The 19,766-nt window shown below is 56.1% G+C and overlaps 2 protein-coding genes across 3 annotated transcripts; both read left to right on the top strand.

The window, feature by feature from the left end:
* Positions 1-5,340: 5,340 nt before the first annotated feature.
* Positions 5,341-8,709, top strand: CD79B (CD79b molecule). 2 transcript variants are annotated; one of them, XM_030296358.1, is made up of 6 exons: positions 5,341-5,479; positions 6,149-6,196; positions 7,038-7,340; positions 7,565-7,683; positions 7,957-7,998; positions 8,110-8,709. In XM_030296358.1, the coding sequence occupies exons 1-6, from the start codon at positions 5,413-5,415 to the stop codon at positions 8,206-8,208; spliced, it is 678 nt and encodes a 225-aa protein (XP_030152218.1). In that variant the 5' UTR covers positions 5,341-5,412; the 3' UTR covers positions 8,209-8,709. The 2 variants fall into 2 exon arrangements, with proteins under 2 accessions (XP_030152218.1, XP_030152219.1); XM_030296359.1 differs by having other exon boundaries at positions 5,342-5,479; positions 6,152-6,196.
* A 7,475-nt stretch (positions 8,710-16,184) lies between these two features.
* Positions 16,185-18,796, top strand: LOC115501012 (somatotropin). Its single transcript, XM_030295831.1, has 4 exons — positions 16,185-17,597; positions 17,811-17,927; positions 18,089-18,250; positions 18,526-18,796. The coding sequence occupies exons 1-4, from the start codon at positions 17,337-17,339 to the stop codon at positions 18,724-18,726; spliced, it is 741 nt and encodes a 246-aa protein (XP_030151691.1). The 5' UTR covers positions 16,185-17,336; the 3' UTR covers positions 18,727-18,796.
* Positions 18,797-19,766: the final 970 nt, after the last annotated feature.

Below are 19,766 nucleotides of genomic sequence, written 5' to 3'. Positions count from 1 at the left end.
GGTTTCAACACTGGGACATGCACAGCTCTCCTGGCTCAGGCCCAACCTTCCAACTTCCATTTTTGTTGGCACCACTGATCCGGGCATGGCAGAACCAGCCAGGCCTCTGCTGGCTCCCGGAGCTCAGAGGAGGCAGGGAGACACCTGCATAGGTGTCATTGGATTTATTCACTTGTGTGTGTGCCTTGTGTCTGCCTCACACCTATGTGTACAGCTGTGTGTGTGCGTTCAAGTACGTGAAGTGCTACGTCCTGTCTCTGCAAGTGTGTACCTTGTCAGCGTGCCCCTGTAGTCTGACTGGTGTGTGTGTGTCTGTCTCCTGTGCAGGCCTGTTGGTGTGGTGTGCCTGTGCTATATGTGGATAAGTGTGAACGTGTGTGGGCAGGTTTGCACGTTGAGTCCCTGTTGACCTTAAGTTTCTCTTCTCTTTCTTCTTGTTTCTTGTGAACAGTTTGATTAAAACTCAGGAAGCAGCAAAACCTCCAAAACAATGTGTGTGTGTGTGTGTGTGTGCGCGCGCGCGCATGCACGCTCGTGCGTTCCCGTGGCTGGAGCCTTCCTTTCTGTCTGCCCTGCTCGCTGGCCTCCTTGCCACCCGCTCTCCCTTCCTCCTAGTCTCTTTATCACACCCATTTGTCCCAGCCCTGCTCCCTGTCTCTTGCCTGTGTCCTCTGTGGAAGGAGGCCCCACTCCTTCCATCTTCCTGCACAAGTTCTGTCTCTTCCTGCAGAAGGTGCATCCTACAGAGGGCAGCCTCCTCCCTGACCAGCACCCTGCCCATGCCCCTTCCCTCCTCAGGCCCCAAACTAGGGTGGCCCCAAGAGCCTCAGCATCCGTTGGACGGGATACTTGCCATTGGACTGCATCCAGATTGCAGAGCCTCCCCTGCCCGTGGCCCCCTCCCCCACATGTCCACATCCATTCCCACTCTGGGTGGGAACAGGCCCAAGCCAGGCTGGCAGGCAGGCTCCTTTGTACAGTTCTTATAATAAACCTCCCCCTGGTGCCTCTCACGTGCGAGCTTCTTCCTTCCGCACCTCCGCATGTGGACACTGACAGGGTCTGAGGGCTGCAAGGACAAGAAGGGCTGGTGGGGATTGAAGCCAAATGAGGAAGGCTCGGGGAGCCTCAGGGTGGGGAGAGGGCCCCAATTCCCCCTCTGGCCCAGTCCAGCTCTTTCTTGCCCCCCTCCAAAAGGAGGCTTGGACTCTGAAAATTAAGAAAGGGGAACCTCACTAAAATGGAGTCGTGAGGTTCAGCAGAGGAAGCGCTCAGGCTCCACCACTCATCATCAATGTAGACCCAACAGAGATGACCTTGCAGGTGGACACCAATTTACTATCGCTGAAGCTGAGAAGAAAAGCTTTCCTCCTGCCCTGGCAACAGCCCAGCCAATGAGAGACACTCACAGCTCAGCCAATGAGAAGCCACCATACTTCCAGCTCCCACTTCACACCAATGGACTTTTGTTTACAACAGCCTTCCCAAGTTCCCCCTTTCCTCTGTAAAGGAGCACGTCCTCTCCTTTGTGGACATGCCCGCGGTTTTGCCTTCCTTGCTTGTTTGGCATTGCAATTTTCTGCCATTCCGGAATCAACCTGTCTTTTGCTGGTAAAATACCTGGCAGTTTTATTTTTAAGGTTACAACTCCTCTTAGCTGGAGTCCAAGAGGCCAGGTAAGGTCATGGGTCGTGGCCCTCCACCCCTAACAGCACCACGCTCCCTCTCCCCACCCGTGATGGTGCCCAGGAAATGGTATTGGGACCCAGTGGCCCGAGTCCCTCCTCTCTGGACCCTTCACTTCTCTGTGCGCCACCCCCCCACCCCCGCCAAAGGCCCAGAGGTGCCTGAGGGACACATGGTGTGACCCCTCCCTCTCCTCAGAGATACTACCCCCCTAAAGACCCTGTCTCTGAACCCTGACCTCAGAGAGCCCAGGGTCCCTATGGACCTGTGACAATGAGTAATATATGATGTAGTGAGGTGAGTCCACAGTCCTGGTGGGTGAAATATAATTTCATATATAATTTTGTTTTCTACAACTTGATTTCTGATTCCCAGGGCTGTATGTGTTCAAACTAGTAAACACTCCTTTACAAGATTCCTGCACCCCCTTTTCCTGGGTCCTGAGGTTACGTGGCATCACAGGCCACCCTGACATCCCTCAGCCGTCTTCCTGAGGCCCCTTCCCACCTTGCTGTTCTCTTTGCGTGGGGAGAGGGGCTCAGCATCCCTGCAGGGTCCTGAGCCCCCCACCAGGGTGCTGACCTCCCTCCGTGAGGTGGGGGTGGGGCTCCTTCTCACTGTAAGTTTCTGCAAACCGTGCCTGGGGCTCTGTCCGGCTCCAAGGACAGGAGATCTCGCGCAGTGCCCTGACCCACCCTTCCCCTGAGCCTTGAATAGTGGAGGAAAAGAGACAAAATACTGGATGAAAAACATAAGCTAAAATTTCAAAATCATCCAGTTTGGAGAGCCAGTTATCAGTGCTACTCCCCACCTTCCTGAAGGTAAACTGTGCTCCCAGATTTCTCACCAAACGCTCAGATACTGGATTCCCTTCCACGCTTATGACGGCCCCGAAGTGAAGAATGGATTATTACGATTACTTCTGTCTTACACGAATGAGGAAACTTGGGCTCTGAGGGTTAAGAATGGGTGTTGCGTAACTGGGGTGCTGTTGGCATGTGGAGCAAGAAATCTGCTTTGTGAGACACTGTCCCTCCCGCTGCAGGGAATTCAGCACCCCTGGTCCGTGAAGGCCAGTGGTGCCCATTGGTCACTGCGACCACCGAAACGGTCCCAGTGCCTTTCCGAATGCTCCCGTGGGGGGCGGGGGGAGGGGGCAGGATCACCCCTTGTTGAGAAGCACCAGGGAACGTGGGGCGGCTTTCTACCTGGTACACGGCAGGGCCGGGAATCAAACCTTCTTAGCCAGCAGGCCTCCTCCACAAAATAGCCAGCGGAACAGAGCCAGGAAGAGTGGGCCGAGGGGAGGGCAGAACTCTGAACCCCTCCTTCCAAACTGAGGTTGTGTCCTCTCCCACCCTTCCCAGGGTTGCTGGGGGGGGGGGTCCCTGACCTCTTGCCTCCTCAAACTCCTAAGCCCCTCGTCCCCTCTCCGCATGCCCCCATCTCTTGTCTTGATGCTGTCTTCCTGGAAAGGTGAAGTGGGGGCTGCCAGATGTTAGGGTCTTTTGCAGCCCAGGGAAGCCGGGGACAGAGGCAGGAGTGGGCTTATAAGGCCTCCTGTTCCAGGAAAGAAAAGACGTCACTAGCCCCAGACAGAACTCTGTACTGTTGTCACCAGAGAGGGAACAGCACGGCCCCAACTGTGACAAATAACCCCGAAGGCGCAGGGGGCGGGTGGAGGGGGGCACGGCTTCCACCCGCTCCTGAAAACGGATCCCCGCCCGGCATGAATGGGAATGAAGTCCAAAGGACACATCTGCATCCTTGCGCACGGGGGGACGTGGATGTGTGGATGTGTTTGCAAGATGCCAACTGCCCCCAGCCTCCATCCCCCCTGAGGCCACCCTGGGCCCCGGGATCAGCTCCTGAGCAGGGCCCGCACCACACAGCCCAGGCAACACACCCGTTTGAGCATACACCCGTGCGCACACACAGGTGTGTACCCCAAGCCTTCCTCATTAGCTTCCCAACGTCGGGGGGACACTAGCTCCAAAGCTAACCAAGGCCTCCATTATGAGGAGGTACTTTACTAAATGCAAAGACCCCTGGATTCCCCCCCTCCCCATTCCTCTGGAGGGTCTCCAACCACCGCCACCAGCACAAGGGGACTGTGGTCCCCCGGCTGACCTCAGGTGATGTTTATATGCCTGGGCTGTTTGTTCTGCGAACTGAACATCTGACACCTTTTCAGAGAAATGTTTTTTTTCATCTGGAACATCTGGGAACAGCAAGAACATCTGGGACTGCCAGGAACGAGCTGTACCTCGGATGAAAACTTAACTCTCCAGTCCCCATTTTCTATAGCTCTGGTCCTGGCTGGCACTTCTTGGGTGTAGCCCCTACTAGGGGCCTATGCCCACCAGGACTAAGGGGGTACCACCCAGATCCCTGCCTTTCTCATTGTCAACCCTGGCGTGGGAGGCAGCTCCACATCTCTCTAAACCCAAACAGATTCACCAGTAACATAGGCTGTTGGAAAAATGGAAGGTGGTGGGGAGAACGAGATGTAGACAGCGGACACATAGAATTCAGCATCTTTCTTCCTCTCCTGAAACGGGGAGGTCGGGCGGCGGGGCAGAGAAGGAATGGGGGGACAGGAGAGAAAAAGGAGGAGACATAAAACTCAGAATGGGCTCAGCTGCGGGACTGAGGTGTGCAAGTCTGCCACGTGTGGCCGTGCAGGTTGTGCACTGCACGAGGGCCACCCTGGCCCCCAAGGGGCAAAAGTTGTGTATGACCCAGGGATTGGGGCACAAAACTGAACTTAGTTCCAGAACACTATGGTTTCATCCACCACTCTACTGACTGGCAAGATAAAGCCAGAGAGCCTCTTAGTTTCAGAATCTGAAGATTCCCCAGCACTAGCCTCCTGTCCCCCTGCCCAAGACCCGAGAGCTATGGACAAATCCCTGGGAGTCCCTTGATTAGCTGAGTTGTAGGTTTTTTCTAAGCTGTCTCTACCTACCTAAGTTCACCCCCTTTTGGAGAACAAATTCTCTCACCAGGTGAGGAAGGGAGGCCTCTTGCCAGGGTCTGGACCATGTCTTGTCCCAGGTGGCTGTCACACCTGGCTCTTGCTCAAGAACCTCTGTGGCTCCCTTCCTCCACAGGGTCAAATCTACGTCAACCCCCAACATGGCTGCCTGCACTCCAGCCAAGAGGCTGCACTCTGGGCCTCTCCAGGTGCCGGGCCTGGGCCCACAGCTGCCCCCCACACCCCTGTACCATCCTCCCTTGGTGCCTCTCTTCCTGCAGAGCGCAGGTTGAGCCCGAGCCAAGGAGCTGTGCTCACACTCACCCACAGGACCCATGTGTACTCAGCTAAGTGCCTGGGAATCTGAACTGTACAATAGGAGGCCAGGGGACCCCAGGACATGACCATCAGTGGGGTGGGGACAAGGGGAGGGACGCACAAGCTACCCTCAGAAGACTGAGGGGCTCCTGCCTCCCAGGGTCCCCCCCACCGTGGTGGACCCCAGCTGTGATGCCCTTTGAGCCTTAGCAGCACAGCTGACAAGAAAGCCCTCCCTCCCCCGCCCTCCCCCAGGGTCCCCGGAGAGCTGGTGCCTCCCCTGGGTCCCAATTTGCATGGCAGGAAGGGGCCTGGTGGGGAAGAGGCGGGGAGGGGACCGGCTGCAGCCCAGGCAGTTACACGTTTCCCCCCCCAGGAGCCTCTGTCCTCGTCACCAGCTCGGGGTCAGAGCGAGAGACGGAGTGGTAACCATGGCCGAGCTGGTGCTGTCTCCCATGCCCAGCAACTGGCTGGTGGTGTTGCTGCTGCTTCTGTCAGGTACGGCACCCCTGAAACGAGACCCGTGGTTTCGCTCTCTGTCACGGCCTGTTTGCTTGTTTCCACTGCTCTGTGTCCTGCTCTCTCCAACCTCCCCCTTCTGTCTCTCACACTTTCGGCCTCCTGTCTCCCTCTGACTGCCCCGGGGCCTGGGTCTGGCGTATCACCTACGCTGAGGAGCTCAGGGGGTCCATGGCCCCAGCCCCTCTCCTGTTTGGAGGGCGTCAGGCCGAGCTGGGTGTGAGGTGAGGGGTTGGTGTCCATGACGTGGTTCACCCCCAGTCCCTTGAGGGCATTGTGTGGGGGCGACACAGGAGAGAGGCTGCCCCCGACCAGACCCTGGGACGTGCATGGTCCAGAAATGGTCCCCTGGTCTGGAAGACAGGACAGCCATCCAGCTGTGACTTCCCTCCTGGTCTCATCCAGGGTGCCTGCTCAAGGCCGTTGGTCAGGTCAAAGGCAGAAGGAGGGGCGGGAAGTGGATTTCTGGTGACCCTGCTCCATTCCAGTCTCTCCGGAGCGAGCGCTGCTACGGTGGGGCTGAGGGGTCTCGAAGCTGATGTCCTGAGAGGAGGAAGTGGGTCTAGGAATGCTGGGGGCCCCAGGGGTGGGGCAGCCACTTTCCAGGGGAGAGCCCTGACCCAGCCCCGCCTACTTCCTCCCACCCAGCAGGTGTGCCAGCAGCCAAAACAGAAGACCTGTACCAGGATCCCAAAGGTCAGCCACTTCCCCTGCCCCTTCTGGGGGCAAGTGTGTCTGCGTCCAATGCTGGTCCCGGTCCCAGGGTCCGTGCCATGGCTGCCTCTTGTGCCCTTGTGCCCCTGCATCTCCCCAGCCGGTACACCCATCTCTAGGCTACCTTAGGGTCGCCATCTCAGAGGCCTGGCTCCGAGGGCCCCCCAGCACCCCTCCTGCCAGCTGTCACCCTCATTAGACATAAGTGTTCCAGTCCCAGAGACTAAGGGGTGTGACTAAACCCAGGCTGGGAGGCGGGGAGCCAGAGGGAGTTCCACTGGGGACTCAGGCTGGGTCTGTCTAGCGGGGTGGGGGTGGGGGGGTGGGACTCAGCCCGGGAAAGAGTCTGTAACTTTAGGGGCTCTGACAGGCCATAGGGCCTCAGGGATTCCTACGGTTCGCTTACTGGGAACGAGGCAGGAGGGAGGCTTCTTGGAGTAGGTATGTGGGAGAAAAAGAAGATTTAGGAATAAAAACGAAGGGAGAGCACCAGGCCAGGTGGGGGGCTGTCCTATGGGCCTCTGGACCCCAGCAGGAGAGGCCTAGATCAGGCTGCTGTATAGGCATGGAAAGGAATCGGAAGGTTCCAGAGCCCTTCTAAAGGAAAATCAAATGCTGGGGCGCAGGGGGGTGGTGCAATCAGGAAGGGGCGGGACCCGGTGGTTTGGCCTCCGGCCACTCACATGGCTCAGCTCCTCCACACCTCTGCCTCACGACCGTCCTATACCCAAAAGCAAGGACAGACAAGGGTGGGGGTCCGTGGTTGGGCTGGCAGTCGGGAAGATGCAGAGCGGGATTTTGATCCCGGCCTCGGTGCCCGCAGGAAGCACTTGTGCCCGGATCTGGCAGAACCCACGTTTCATAGCCCGGAAAAGGGGAGCCATGGTGGAGATCAGGTGCTACACAAAGGACCTGGGAGCGGTGAGCTGGCTACGGAAGCGGGAGACGGACTTGGAGCCCAAGCCACTGCTGAAAGACGCCCGCATCCTAGAGAGCCAGAACGGCACCTTTGCCACCCTCACCATCCAGGGCATCCAGTTTCAGGACAACGGCATCTACTTCTGCCAGCAGAAGTGCTTGAAGGAGTCCCTCAGCACGGGCTGTGGCACTGAGCTGCGAGTCATGGGTGTGTTCGGGGCCTGCCCTCCAGCCAGGGGGGGAGAAGGGGTGACGGGGCCACGGAGCCTTCACTGAGCCACCCTCACCCCTGCCCCAGCCCGGCCTGCCGCCCGTGGGGGGGCCACATGGTGAAGGTCACAGAACACCCAGGAGAGCCGCTGAGGAGGTCCTGAGGGGTGCAGGCCCAAAGAGGGGGCCCCAGCCTCACCACCCCCTGCCACCTCCCCACAGGATTCAGCACCATAGCACAGTTGAAGAGGAGGAACACACTGAAAGATGGCATCATCATGATCCAGACCCTGCTCATCATCCTCTTCATCATCGTGCCCATCTTCCTGCTGTTGGACAAGGTGACCACGGGGGCCGGGGGGGCGGCCATGGGGCAGGCCAGACGTGGGCAGGGTCTCCATCTCCCCAGCCCCGTAGCCTGCCCACTGACACCTGTTCAAAGTCTCCTTCATTCGTTCGGTTGTTCTGGCAGAGGGCACCTCACCTCCTCACCCCTCGCCCCTCACCCCCAACCCCTCCCCCCGGGCCAGTCTCCCTGGCCCTCCCCAGCCTGGCCCAGCAGTGGATGGGGTGGGGGAAGCTAACACTCTGCTCTCCATCCCTTGCCCCGCCAGGATGACAGCAAGCCCGGAATGGATGAAGACCACACCTACGAGGTAAGGGACGGGGGGACCCCGCGGCGCTGGGGGCTGTGGGGTGCTTGATGGCACCGTCCACTGGCGTGGTCAAGGAGTAACCAAGGCCTAAGCACCGTTCCATGTCTCCAGGGCCTGAACATTGACCAGACAGCCACCTATGAGGACATAGTGACTCTACGGACGGGAGAGGTGAAGTGGTCAGTGGGGGAGCACCCAGGCCAAGAGTGAGGGGCCGGCCCTCCCCACGCCTCTGGGCCCAGCCAGCTGGGCCTTCGTGGACTGCTTCAGAGCCACCGCCAGCTCCCAGCTCATCTCTTCCCCGGACCTCGGTCAGCCTCCGAAGCTGGCCCACCAGATCTGCCTGCCCCTCTAGCCCCTGGTCTCCAGCTCTTACCGAGGAGACCAGAGTAGAAGGAGTGCAGGGCGGTGATGTGGAGTGAGGAGTTCTCTGGGGACAGACTGGACCCAGCCTTCTGGGGGTGCTATGTGGGGATCCATCCCACGTTCAGGACGGGGAAGACAGAGGCTTATCCGAAACCTGCAAATGGACTCAGAGCAGACCAGCTTCCTGCAGAGCCTGGGAAAGGTGGTGGCCCATCCCACTTGGCCACAGAGGGGCCAGGGAGAGCCACCTGCCTCTCCCACTCTCTCCTGCCCTCTCCTACCCCAGGGAGCTCCTAGCCTTGATCCCATTCTCCTATGGAATAAACGGTGTGTCGTGAAACTACACACAGGCTTGTGACATCTATGGGTTTGGAATGGGTGAGAGTCTCTCTGGGCACAAATGTTTGGGCCCCTGTGGGCCCGTGGGGTGCGGGAGAGGATGACTGCCATAGGGCTCACGGACCTCTCCTGTGCTCACGGGCTTCTCTCTGAAGGCCTGGCTGGGATCTGTGGACATGACTTCCATCTTCCGTTAGCTGGGCCCAGCCTGGAGAAAAGCTAACGGCCCTTATTGGCGGGCATGCCCCCATCCTGCCTTCTCTTTAGCCCACGAGCAGCGCTTGGGTCCTGCTCTGTAGGGCAGGGGTCTCAGCCCTGGAGGAGCTTGCCCTCACCCACCCATCCCAATCCTACTGTCCTTTAATGCCCTCCACCTACAAGAAGCCCTCCCAAATATCCCCAGGCCCTGCCCCAGCCCTGTTACTGGCCTGTGCTGCCCATGCTGGCCATGTTCTCCAGATAAATGAATCCCTACCAAGCCTGGAAATTTTGTTTTTAAGTTTGACCCAGAGCCATGCAAGAGAGAGATTCCTAAAGAGGGATGCTTTGCGGTGGTGAAGTTTGGGGGTCCTTCATCAGGTGACTCCTTCAGCCTTTCCCAGCACCACATCAGAGGTCCCCTAGGGCCCCAAGCTCCCCACAAAATGATCCCTAGGGCCCTACAAATTAGGGCCCCGACCTGCCAGCTGCAGGAGTGACTGGGAACAACTCCCAGCTAGGATCTCAGGTGCCATTAACCTCTATGTGCAAAGCCAGGCCTCGCTCCACTTCCTGTTGACCTTGGGGGGACCCTGAAACACCTCTTTGCCATTCATGCTTTGGCTTCAGGCCAGAGAAATCTCTGCCCCCAGGGTGCTGCCAATTTAACTGGAGAACCAAGCCCAGCATGTGGGGGCCAGTAAGGGCAGCCATCAATTTTTACTAGCTTCCCCCTGGAACTCCAGGTGGGGCAGGGGGCTGAGGTACCTGGCCCTGGGGCTTCCAACAGTCATTCTCTGCATCGCTCGGTGGTGCTCCCTCAAAACCATGCTGGGCAGGCCAGGTAGGGCCCTCTCCCTCCCTGGTCTCTGGGCTGCCCGAGAAAACTGGTTTGTTTTGGCATCTGCCTCCACTGAGCCAGAGCCCTTCCTCTCCTGCTGCTTTGCATAGGGGCGCTAATTCTGTCCTTCTACCTCCACGAGGGACCCTGGCAGCCGGGCTGGGGGTGGGAGGGAGTCTTCACTTCTCCCCCAAGCAGGGTCTCCCCCAGCCTGGGGCTGCCCTGAGTCTGGGGAGGCACTGGCTTTACGAAAAGACTAATAGTTCTGAATAACTGAGTTTCCGTAATGCTTTGCAGTACTGTTGGCAGGGAACTATTCGAGCAGCAAGGCCTGCCTCTTTCCCCAGACACCCCTAAAAGGTATCTGCCCTCATGGTTATGATGTAGAAGACCTCCCTGGCCTGCTTTTCTGTCTTAGGTGCTTGTGCCATGGGTATCGCCGTCTCTATCTTATGGGTCCCTGGCCCCCAGAACTGACTGAGGCAGTGGAGATGAAGCTGGATGATCCTGGTGGGGATGATGCAAACCCCGGGTCTCAGTTGCTTCATCTGTAGAATGGGAATCATCAGAACTTGTCTGAGAGAAGGGCGTTGAGCCAGATGCTGTTTTTTTTTAAAAAATTGTGCCATGTAGTAAAATTGACTATGTTTTCTTTCAGCGTACAGTTTGATGAATTTTAGCACATGTGCAGATTTGTGTAACCCCACCGCTGTAATCGGGATACGGGACGTGAACCAAAATCTTTTACTGGGCCCCCAAAATACTTATATAATGAGCACCTCTTTTTTTTTTTTTTAATTTTTTTTTTAACGTTTATTTATTTTTGAGACAGAGAGAGACAGAGCATGAATGGGGGAGGGTCAGAGAGAGGGAGACACAGAATCTGAAACAGGCTCCAGGCTCCGAGCCATCAGCCCAGAGCCCGACGCGGGGCTCGAACCCACGGACCGCGAGATCATGACCTGAGACAAAGTCGGCCGCTTAACCAACTGAGCCACCCAGGCGCCCCATGAGCACCTCTTAAATGCCAATAAGATTGTACTGAATACCTCCATATTCATGTACGTACCCTTGCGTGAGCCCCAGCATGAGCCTGGAAGGAGGCAGCATTATCCCCATTTGGTAAATGAGCAAATCAAGGCCCAGGAAGATCGCAACTGGCCAAAATCACACAGAGACCTTCTGACTCCAAACCCGGCATTCTTTCCACTATATCACAGCTGCCTCCCTCGGAGGACTTTGCAGCACTGAGACACCGAGGAGGAAGTAAAGAAGGAGGAGAACCAGGGAGGAGAGAATCCTGGGACAACTCTGGCCATCTTTAAATATTTCCCATTGTTCACAAGTCTCAACACCCTGAAGGACCCACTCCCTTCCCAGCCGGGCTGGAGATCACGCCATTGGGCCATCCTTCCAGGGTGCCAGCTCTGGGCGGCTCCTCCAGGCCTCCCCCTCCCCAGAATACAGCCCCAAGGTGCCTCGGTGGGCACATGCCCCACTGCCCACTGGGGGAATCCAGCCCAGTCCCTCGGGGCCCTGGTGTAAGCATAGGCTGGTTCCTTCTTCGTTCTAGCTTGACTTCCGGCCTTTATCGACGCAGGTGCTGCTAGGCCTGGGGTGCTCTGACTCAAGGGTTTGGGTGTTTTTCCAGCAGAATCAGAGGTAAGAGAAAAACAAAACAAAATGTGAAAAGCTGCCACTGTTTGAGTGTCACTGGCAGGTAGTGTTTGTCCCTTAGCTGGTGTCTGGGTCTTCTGTGAAGGGCCTCAAAGGCCATCTTGGAACACGGGGTTTGGGATTCCCAGATCCTGTCCTCGAGTGTTCTGCTCTTTAGATGACCCCAGTGGCTGGAATCGGAGCCCACCCCTGTGGAAATACCAGATGTGTCCGGCTCGCCACAGTGCTCCTGGTTCTGGCACCTTCCGAATCTGCTGGGGACTCAGCTGCCAACAAAAGCAGAACAGCAACAGGGGCACCTGAGTGGCTCAGTTGGTTAAGCGCCTGACTTCGGCTCAGATCAGGATCTCAGGGTTTGCCGGTTCAAGCCCTGCATCAGGCTCTGCAAGGACAGCTTGGAGCCTGGAGCCTGCTTCAGATTCTGTGTCTCCCTCTTTCTCTGCCCCTCCCCCACTCGTACTCTGTCTCTCTCTGTCTCAAAAATAAACATTAATAAAAAAATTAAGAAAACAAAAACAAGCAACAAACCCACTTGGGATACCTCAGCTGCTCCTCCAGCTCCAAAGCCTTCACCTGGAAATGTCGGTGACTCCACAGAGAACAAAAATTAGCTAGCATTAAATCCTGAAGATAGAGTACAGGGTGTTAAAAACACATTTAGAAGGATCCTAGTGCATTTCTCAAATTAAAAAAAAAAAAACCTCTTTCTCTCCGACCTAACAGCACTTTCTCAGATGGCGAAAACAGGGGGGCAGGGGGGCGGGGGGAGGCGGTGCTAAACACCTCGTGAGGACCCGCTTAGGGCTCGGGCACAGCAGGTCATGAGTCCGTGCAGAATATCTGTGTGGACTTGTGATCAGCATCTGCGTACTGCCTTGCCTATTTTTTTTTTCATTTAAATTTTTTCATGGATGTAGTGCCGTGCATTGCAAGATCTTGTACTTTTTATTTATATTTTTGGCACTTGTTATTTGAATTCATTCTATGAGGAGGACGTTGAGACACAACGTGGCCTACCTTACCGTTTCTGGGTGGGTGGGCGTTTGGGTTCTTTCCTTGGCATTGTCTTGCATTTGCATTCATTCAAATCCACCTAGCACATGCTTGTTGAGTTCCTGGGTCTGGGGCTGTGTCCCCCCTGTCAGTGCCCCCCTCTCCCCAGGCTATTCTCTCGTCTCTATGTCTTGGCTATTTCTTTCATGGCAGTTTTCACAAGATGAAATTTCCTTATATATTTTACCATTATGTTTTTATTTGTTTCCTATTGTCTCTCTTCCCCGGGTACTATAAGCTTTAGCCAAGAAAGGATCACGTCTTTCATTCATCAGGGTATGCCCATCTGCCTGGTACAGTATCCGGCATACAGAAAAAGCGACAACTACGTCTAGAACCAGGTAATGCACAAAGAAGAGTGGCAGTGAACGAACGAGTGGATGAGAGGGATGAATCCAGCTTCAAAGGGTTTGCAGTCCCATAAGGGGGCTAAGATGTTCACAAATAAGCATAGAATAAGGCAAAAAGAGTAGAATGATTTCCAGTGAAGGGCACCGGTCAGGAAAGCACCCCAGACTTCCCACAGCTGCTGGACACAGACGGGTACTTACTGCTTCTTTTTCAATGGGACTGTCTCCCTGGGGAATAGTCCCCAAAGTGGAAATGACTTAATAGGTCCAGTTATGTAGGCTGTTCTAGATGGTTCAGAGATCCTCAACCAGTGTAAACAACAACCTTATCAACCCACAGGAGTGCCCACCCCCATTCGACCCCCCACCCCCAAGCCCTCCAAGGCCCTTCCTCCGTGCTTGGGCCCTCTGGCAAACCCAAGGGTCCAATGAGATAAAGGAAGTGAAAACGTGATGTACACTGAAACGTGCAATACACATGTGAAGGATGATGTGATTTGGTTCATTAAATCGGGCTACATTGGGTTGTTTTTTCTGCCGCTTTTCTTGGTGTCCGTGGACCTCATTCTGGGGTGAAGTTCCTTCCGTTCAATTCCCCCCAACTTCACTGAACATCTTCTGAATGGGGACTTGACCTTACTCTGCTAGCTTTGTGCTGAGGAATGTTCTGTCCACGCCCCACAGCTCCACTGTCTCTCCTGGATGAGAGTTCTAAAGAGTTCGTGCTGGGGGGTGGGGGCACGGTGGGGGGGGATGGGGCGGAGATAGGGGCCTTCAGCAGCTATCACTTAGAGCAGAGAAACCGTGGGAAAACCGCTCTGTCTGAGTCTGAGCGTGTCCTCATACGAAATGGGCCTCCAGCTCCTATCAGCCAGTGCAGAGCCTGGCATACTCAGGAATAGTGATCCTTTCCCCACCTCCCCTGACGAAGCCTTTGGGAATCCCCACATAATATTCTCTAGAGCCCTTGACCCAACACTGAATGATCGACCCGGTGCTCAGACTCATGCTGGAAGCAAAGGAAAGGTGGAGTATGTCCCAGGGGCAATCCCAGCCTCCAGCCTCAAGGAAGGCAGCACAGAGTTAGTGGACGTCAAGTGACCAGAGTGGGGGGGAACGGAAAAAATGGCCACCAGTCCCTCTGAGGCTATTTCTACAGCCAGGGTAAGTAAGACCCCCAAAAAGTTGGCCCCACACCCCGCGGATTGAACCTCAGAGGGGCTCCTGAACCCTGAAAGAGGCCGCTTTTAGATCAAAAGCAAATCTGTGAGCTTCCACAACAGGTACAGAAAACTCCAGATTTCAGTTCTGGAAATAGGAAAGGCTTCCAAACACACTGAATTTCACAGATTCCAAGATAATGGGCAGTTCATCCTGAGCCTTTTTTGGCTGCCCCCAGAGATGCTAATCATGGCCTCTTCCCTTCAGCCACCATGCAGAGGCCGTGGTTGGACAGTCTCTGAACCTGGAGAAGCCAGGGGGGTGGACCCGTGGTGCCCCAGGAAAGGATGGGTGACCCCCCCAGCCCTGGAGGGAAAATCCCAAGTCCATAGCCTTCAGTGCCTGCCTCTTGGGTCCAGTGACTGCCACCATGGTAAGTCTTTCTGTAAAGGTGTATCCCCAGGGACCCCCAGAGTCCTGTGAGCCGATGTAGTTCTGGGGTCAACAGAAGTTGGTTTGGTGAGAGAAGACACTCCCCGGATCTGGCTAGTTCCACCTATTGTCAGCAGTACCCTGCCTATGCAGAGCCTCAGCCACCTTTCACCTGTGCCCACCTTGTGTGCCTCTCAAGCAGTCCCCAACTTGGGCTCCTGTACTCTCACTCCTAGGGGAGGTCTGAGGCTTCCCCCCTGGTCCACAGTTCACATACAAGTCTCATTAGCTAGAAACTGGTCATGAAGGGTTCCACATCAGTTCCCCTCCACAGGGTGGAAAGATGGGGGTGGGGAGGCAGAAAGCTGTGTGGGGCTCAGAGAGCTTCCTCCATTTCCCTCCTGGCCCCTCCTCTCTGGTAGAGCTGCAAGGAGGAGAGGAAAGCCTTCTCCATGCTCCTCCTCTTCTTCAGGCCTATAATTTTTCTTTTAAGTTTATTTTCAGAGAGAGAGAATGAGTTGGGGATGGGCAAAAAGAGAGGGGGACAGAGGATCCGAAGCAGGCTCTGTGCTGACAGCAGAGAGCCCAGTGTGGGGCTCAAACTCTAGAACTCTGAGATCATGACCTGAGCTGAAGTCAGACGCTTAACCGACTGAGTCACCCAGGTGCCCCAGGCCTATATCTTTAACGACAGCCCACTCTGATCCTTCCTCTGTCCTGCCTGGAGAACAGCTCCATGGGCCCCAGTGCCTTCCCTAGCAGATAATGAATCAGGGCACCGTTGGATAATGGCTCCAGAATGATGGATGAAAAGGAAGCTGTATCCCAAAAATGGGAGGTGGCAAGACGCAAGCACTCCCCTTCTGGGCCATGAGGGTGTGACTTTTCAATGTTAGTTGCCAATACCATAACCAACGGCCCCTAGGAGGGTTTCCTCATTCACTTGTTTATTTTCCCACAGGGCAAGTGCTAAATGTTCTTAGACTCAAGGAGTGGAAGGTTTAAAGGGAGGGGAAATGTGTTCTTTCCCGCTCTGAGCCCCGGGGGTGATCTGATGCTGGTAACTTGTGGATGCTGCAACGGCCCCAACCCTGGGCACCAGGAGGCTGGAGGGCAGCAGTCCTACCTAGCCCTCCCGGCCCCAGCCTCACGCTACCACTTGGTCTCCAACATGCACCCCGAGTCTCTGAGCCAGTCTCACCTGGGAAATGAGGGGCAACAATCTGCCTCTTAGGGGGAGGACGAAATGAGGCAGAGGGACCCTTGGGATTAGGGGCAGGATCCCTGGATTCAGAGGGATTTAGAACATAAAATAACTGAGTGGCCCACCCAGTCTGCTCAGGAGAAAGGATTTGGGATGATGCAACATGGGAAGAGCAAGGTTTGGGAGGTCGGCTTTGGCTGAGGCAGCTCGTGCAAGTGAGCCTCGGTCAGCTCCTCTGTAAAATGGGGTGGTAATAATAGCTCCTTCACGAGATGGCCGTGAGGGTCAAATGTGACAATGCATGGGCATGCTGTCGCACCCTCATCAGCTCTATGTGAATATTAGAAGAAAGGGGCACCTGGGTGGCTCAGTCGGTTAAGCATCTGACTCTTGGTTTCTGCTCTTCATGATCTCATGGTTCATGAGTTCGAGCCCCACATCGGGCTGTGCAGTGACAGCACGGAGCCTGCTTGGGATTCTCTCTCTGCCTCTCTCCCTCTCTAAAAATAAATAAGTATTTAAAAAAAAAATTTTTTTTAAGTAGAAGAAAGACTAAAAGGAGCCTAGGGTGGTTGGGGAGATCATCTTTCAGGGTGCTGTGCCTGGACTTTCAGTGCTGGGAATGAGACCCAAGCCCGCATGGGCTCTTCTGATCTTGAGACCCTCTGATGGTGACTGGGTTGCCAGGGGGAAGTTCTTGTGGCCCGGGCCTGTTCCTGGGACTTCTGCTTCTTGGTTGGCATCTCTGTAGCAGGTTCGAGGAGCAGAGTGATGTCTCTGGTTTTGGTCCTCTGCCTCAGCCACCTGGAGGAGCCCCCACGGCAGAGAAATGGGAGGGCAGTGTGGGGTCGAGGCCAGCACCAGCTGCCTTGGGCCGGACCAGGTGGTCAGATGGTGGTAAAGGGTAGGGGGATGGTGACAGCGACGAAGGTGGCAATCTGGGACTGAATTGTGCCCAGAAACCTCAGAATCCATGGCTGTTCTGGGCTCCCTTTCCCCAGACGCACATTCTGTCTGGTAGATGGAGGGGAACCGTGCAGGGAGTAAAATAGGAATAGAGAATGAGGGAAGGTAGCCCAGCTCTCACGGCACATCCAGCCTGACATAGCCCCCCTTTTGGGGGCCGGGGTGGGTCCTCCTCACCCGAGTGGACAACCCCCCGATGGTACCTGCCAGAACGCACCTGAACTCAGGCTACTCCCTTCTGCCGCCTCCCCCTTGAAATGAGTACAGATCGGATGTTCTCTCAAGCTGAGACCCTGTGTGCACAACCCTCAGGGCCGGTGACAGCGGACAGGGGAAGATGGCAGGGAAGGCCTGGGGGACATGACCCCAAGAAGAGCGGGAACAGGACAAGAGGGAGGAGACTCTAAATTATCCATCAGCACAGGCCGGCCAGTGGCCCGATGCATAAATGTATAGAGAAAATAAGTGGGGGCGGAGGGGGATAGAGAAGGGACCAGGGTATAAAAAGGGCCCGCAAGGGACTGATTCCAGGATCCCAGCACCCGGCTCCCCAAACCGCTCAGGGTCCTGTGGACGGCTCATCCCCAGCTGTGATGGCTGCAGGTAAGTGCCCCTAAAATCCCTTTGGGTTCAGTGTATACTGAGGCACAAGGCGGTGGCCCGGCATGTGGACGGGGACACTAACCCTGGGCTTTGGGGCTGCTGAATGTGAGCAGAGACATCTATGCCCAGACATTTGGCCAAGTTTTAAATGTTCTCCGTCCCTGGTGGGGGGAGGGGAAGGGCTGACGGGAAACAGAGGCCTCTTGCTGTCTGGGCCCCGGCCTCGCCCTCCGGGTCCCTCTCTGTAGGCCCTCGGAACTCTGTGCTCCTGGCGTTTGCCCTGCTCTGCCTGCCCTGGCCCCAGGAGGTGGGCGCCTTCCCAGCCATGCCCTTGTCCAGTCTGTTTGCCAACGCCGTGCTCCGGGCCCAGCACCTGCACCAGCTGGCCGCTGACACCTACAAAGAGTTTGTAAGTTCCCCAGGAACGGGCGCCGGTTTGGGGGGGGGGGGTGCAAGAAGGGGTGAATATCACCCCTGGGACGTAATGGGAGGAAACTGAGGAGCTCAGGGTTATTTCATCCAAGTGAAGAGGCTGTCAGCTGAGCACAAACTGAGGGAGCTTCCGAATGAAGCAGTGATGAGGACCGTGCAGCTGAGACCCGGGCGGGCATTCTTTCTGCAGGAGCGGGCGTACATCCCGGAGGGACAGAGGTATTCCATCCAGAACGCGCAGGCTGCCTTCTGCTTCTCGGAGACCATCCCGGCCCCCACGGGCAAGGACGAGGCCCAGCAGAGATCCGTGAGTGGCCAGGGGCGCCCGGCCAAGGATCAGGGGCCTCTCTCACGTCTGCAGGAGTCAGGCCCTGGGCAGACTTCTCCCTGGGGCCGAGGGTGTGCAGGGAGGCAGGTGGGCGGCTCCCGGGCAGAGGCTGGCGTGCCCACCGCCCCCTCCATCCGCAGGACGTAGAGCTGCTCCGCTTCTCCCTGCTGCTCATCCAGTCGTGGCTCGGACCCGTGCAATTCCTCAGCAGGGTCTTCACCAACAGCCTGGTGTTCGGCACCTCGGACCGGGTCTACGAGAAGCTCAAGGACCTGGAGGAAGGCATCCAAGCCCTGATGCGGGTGGGGACCGCGGCGCTGCGGGTCCCCTCCCTGGTGCCTGGCGGCAGCCAGGCTGACTTAACTGAGGGGTGGGGGCTTGCGTGCACTGGGAGAGGCCACCCCTTTCTTTGTGGTAAACAGTCCAGCCTTGACCCCTGAGAAAGCTTACTCGTTTCCCCACCATGAATCCTCCGTGCCCTTGTTGGAGCCCTGGAGGGGAGGGCCACCCACAGAGGGACAGGGAAGGAGCAGTGGCCAAAGGCTGGGCCTCTCCGTCCCTCCTTCCCTTTTTGCAGGAGCTGGAAGATGGCAGCCCCCGGGCCGGGCAGATCCTGAAGCAAACCTACGACAAGTTTGACACAAACTTGCGCAGTGACGACGCGCTGCTCAAGAACTATGGGCTCCTGTCCTGCTTCAAGAAGGACCTGCACAAGGCTGAGACGTACCTGCGGGTCATGAAGTGTCGCCGCTTCGTGGAAAGCAGCTGTGCCTTCTAGTTGCTGGGCATCTCGGTTGCCCCCTCCCCAGCGCCTCCCCTGACCCTGGAAAGTGCCGCTCCAGTGCTCACTGTGCTTTCCTAATAAAATTAAGTTGCATCGTATCATCTGAGTAGGTGTCATTCTATTATGTGGGGCAAGGTCCAGGCTGGGAAGACAGCCGCAGGCATCCTGTGGGGGCCGACTGGGAATGATACCTGACCTGATTCCTCCTGGGCTAGAAAGAAACCGACACATTTATTCCTCTCCATCACACATCGGGTCCCTGCCCAGGTCTGAGGTCCCAGCTCTCTGGGCAGTCATAGGTCAGGAGCACCCCCATCGAGTACCTGGAGGTGTTCCTTTCTCCCCCGCGGGCACCACAACACCAAATCTAGCCCCCAAGAGCAGGGAAAAAATGAAAAGCAAAATAAGCTATTAAGTACAGAGGCAAAACATCCCGACATGGGAGAAAATTATGAGAGAAATCCTAGAATTACTTTTGTGCACAAAGTTGAAGGCGAACACACATTAGACCCACCTACTCTTAGGAAAGGGGAACAATGCAAAATGGCTTTGGGACAAACAGAACCAGCCTGTTTGGGATCTGGATGGTGGCAAGGGAAGTGGAAGAAAGACTCTAAGTTGGGGTTGCAAATTCAGGGCCAGCAGGTGCCAGGTAGACAATTACGAATGTAATGAAGGCTTGGTGTGAAGGGATAAATCATAACTGACGCTCCACTTCCTTGTCAGGGACACATCCCAGCGTGTGGGTACCGGGGAAGTCAAGAGAACTCAGGACCCAGCTAAGGTGGGACCTATCGAACCTTGTTGCCATTCAGGACTGTGGGAAGGGCTGCCAGACCTTCTGATTTTTCGAGGCAGACAGGACGTCCAGACTTTTTCCTTTTAATGTTTATTTATTTATTTTGAGAGACAGAGAAAGAGCAAGCACAAGCCAGGGAGGGGTAGAGAGAGAGGGAGAGAGAGAATCCCAAGCAGGTTCCATGCTGTCAGCACAGACACCGATGAGGGGCTCGAACTCAGGAACTGCGAGATCA

The sequence above is a fragment of the Lynx canadensis genome, chromosome E1 (genome assembly GCF_007474595.2).
Source record: "Lynx canadensis isolate LIC74 chromosome E1, mLynCan4.pri.v2, whole genome shotgun sequence".
In the NCBI taxonomy this organism is placed as follows: domain Eukaryota; kingdom Metazoa; phylum Chordata; class Mammalia; order Carnivora; family Felidae; genus Lynx; species Lynx canadensis.
This window is presented reverse-complemented; position numbering and strand designations above follow the sequence as displayed.

Excerpts from the sequence above, each read along its gene's own strand:
- LOC115501012 (XM_030295831.1), top strand. The coding sequence starts at position 17,337 with ATGTTCTCCGTCCCTGGTGGGGGGAGGGGAAGGGCTGACGGGAAACAG. Across the intron at positions 17,598-17,810 it reads CTGACACCTACAAAGAGTTT|GAGCGGGCGTACATCCCGGA; the intron begins GTAAGTTCCCCA and ends TTCTTTCTGCAG. Across the intron at positions 18,251-18,525 it reads GCATCCAAGCCCTGATGCGG|GAGCTGGAAGATGGCAGCCC; the intron begins GTGGGGACCGCG and ends CCCTTTTTGCAG.
- CD79B (XM_030296358.1), top strand. The coding sequence starts at position 5,413 with ATGGCCGAGCTGGTGCTGTCTCCCATGCCCAGCAACTGGCTGGTGGTG. Across the intron at positions 5,480-6,148 it reads GTTGCTGCTGCTTCTGTCAG|CAGGTGTGCCAGCAGCCAAA; the intron begins GTACGGCACCCC and ends CCTCCCACCCAG. Across the intron at positions 7,684-7,956 it reads TCTTCCTGCTGTTGGACAAG|GATGACAGCAAGCCCGGAAT; the intron begins GTGACCACGGGG and ends TTGCCCCGCCAG.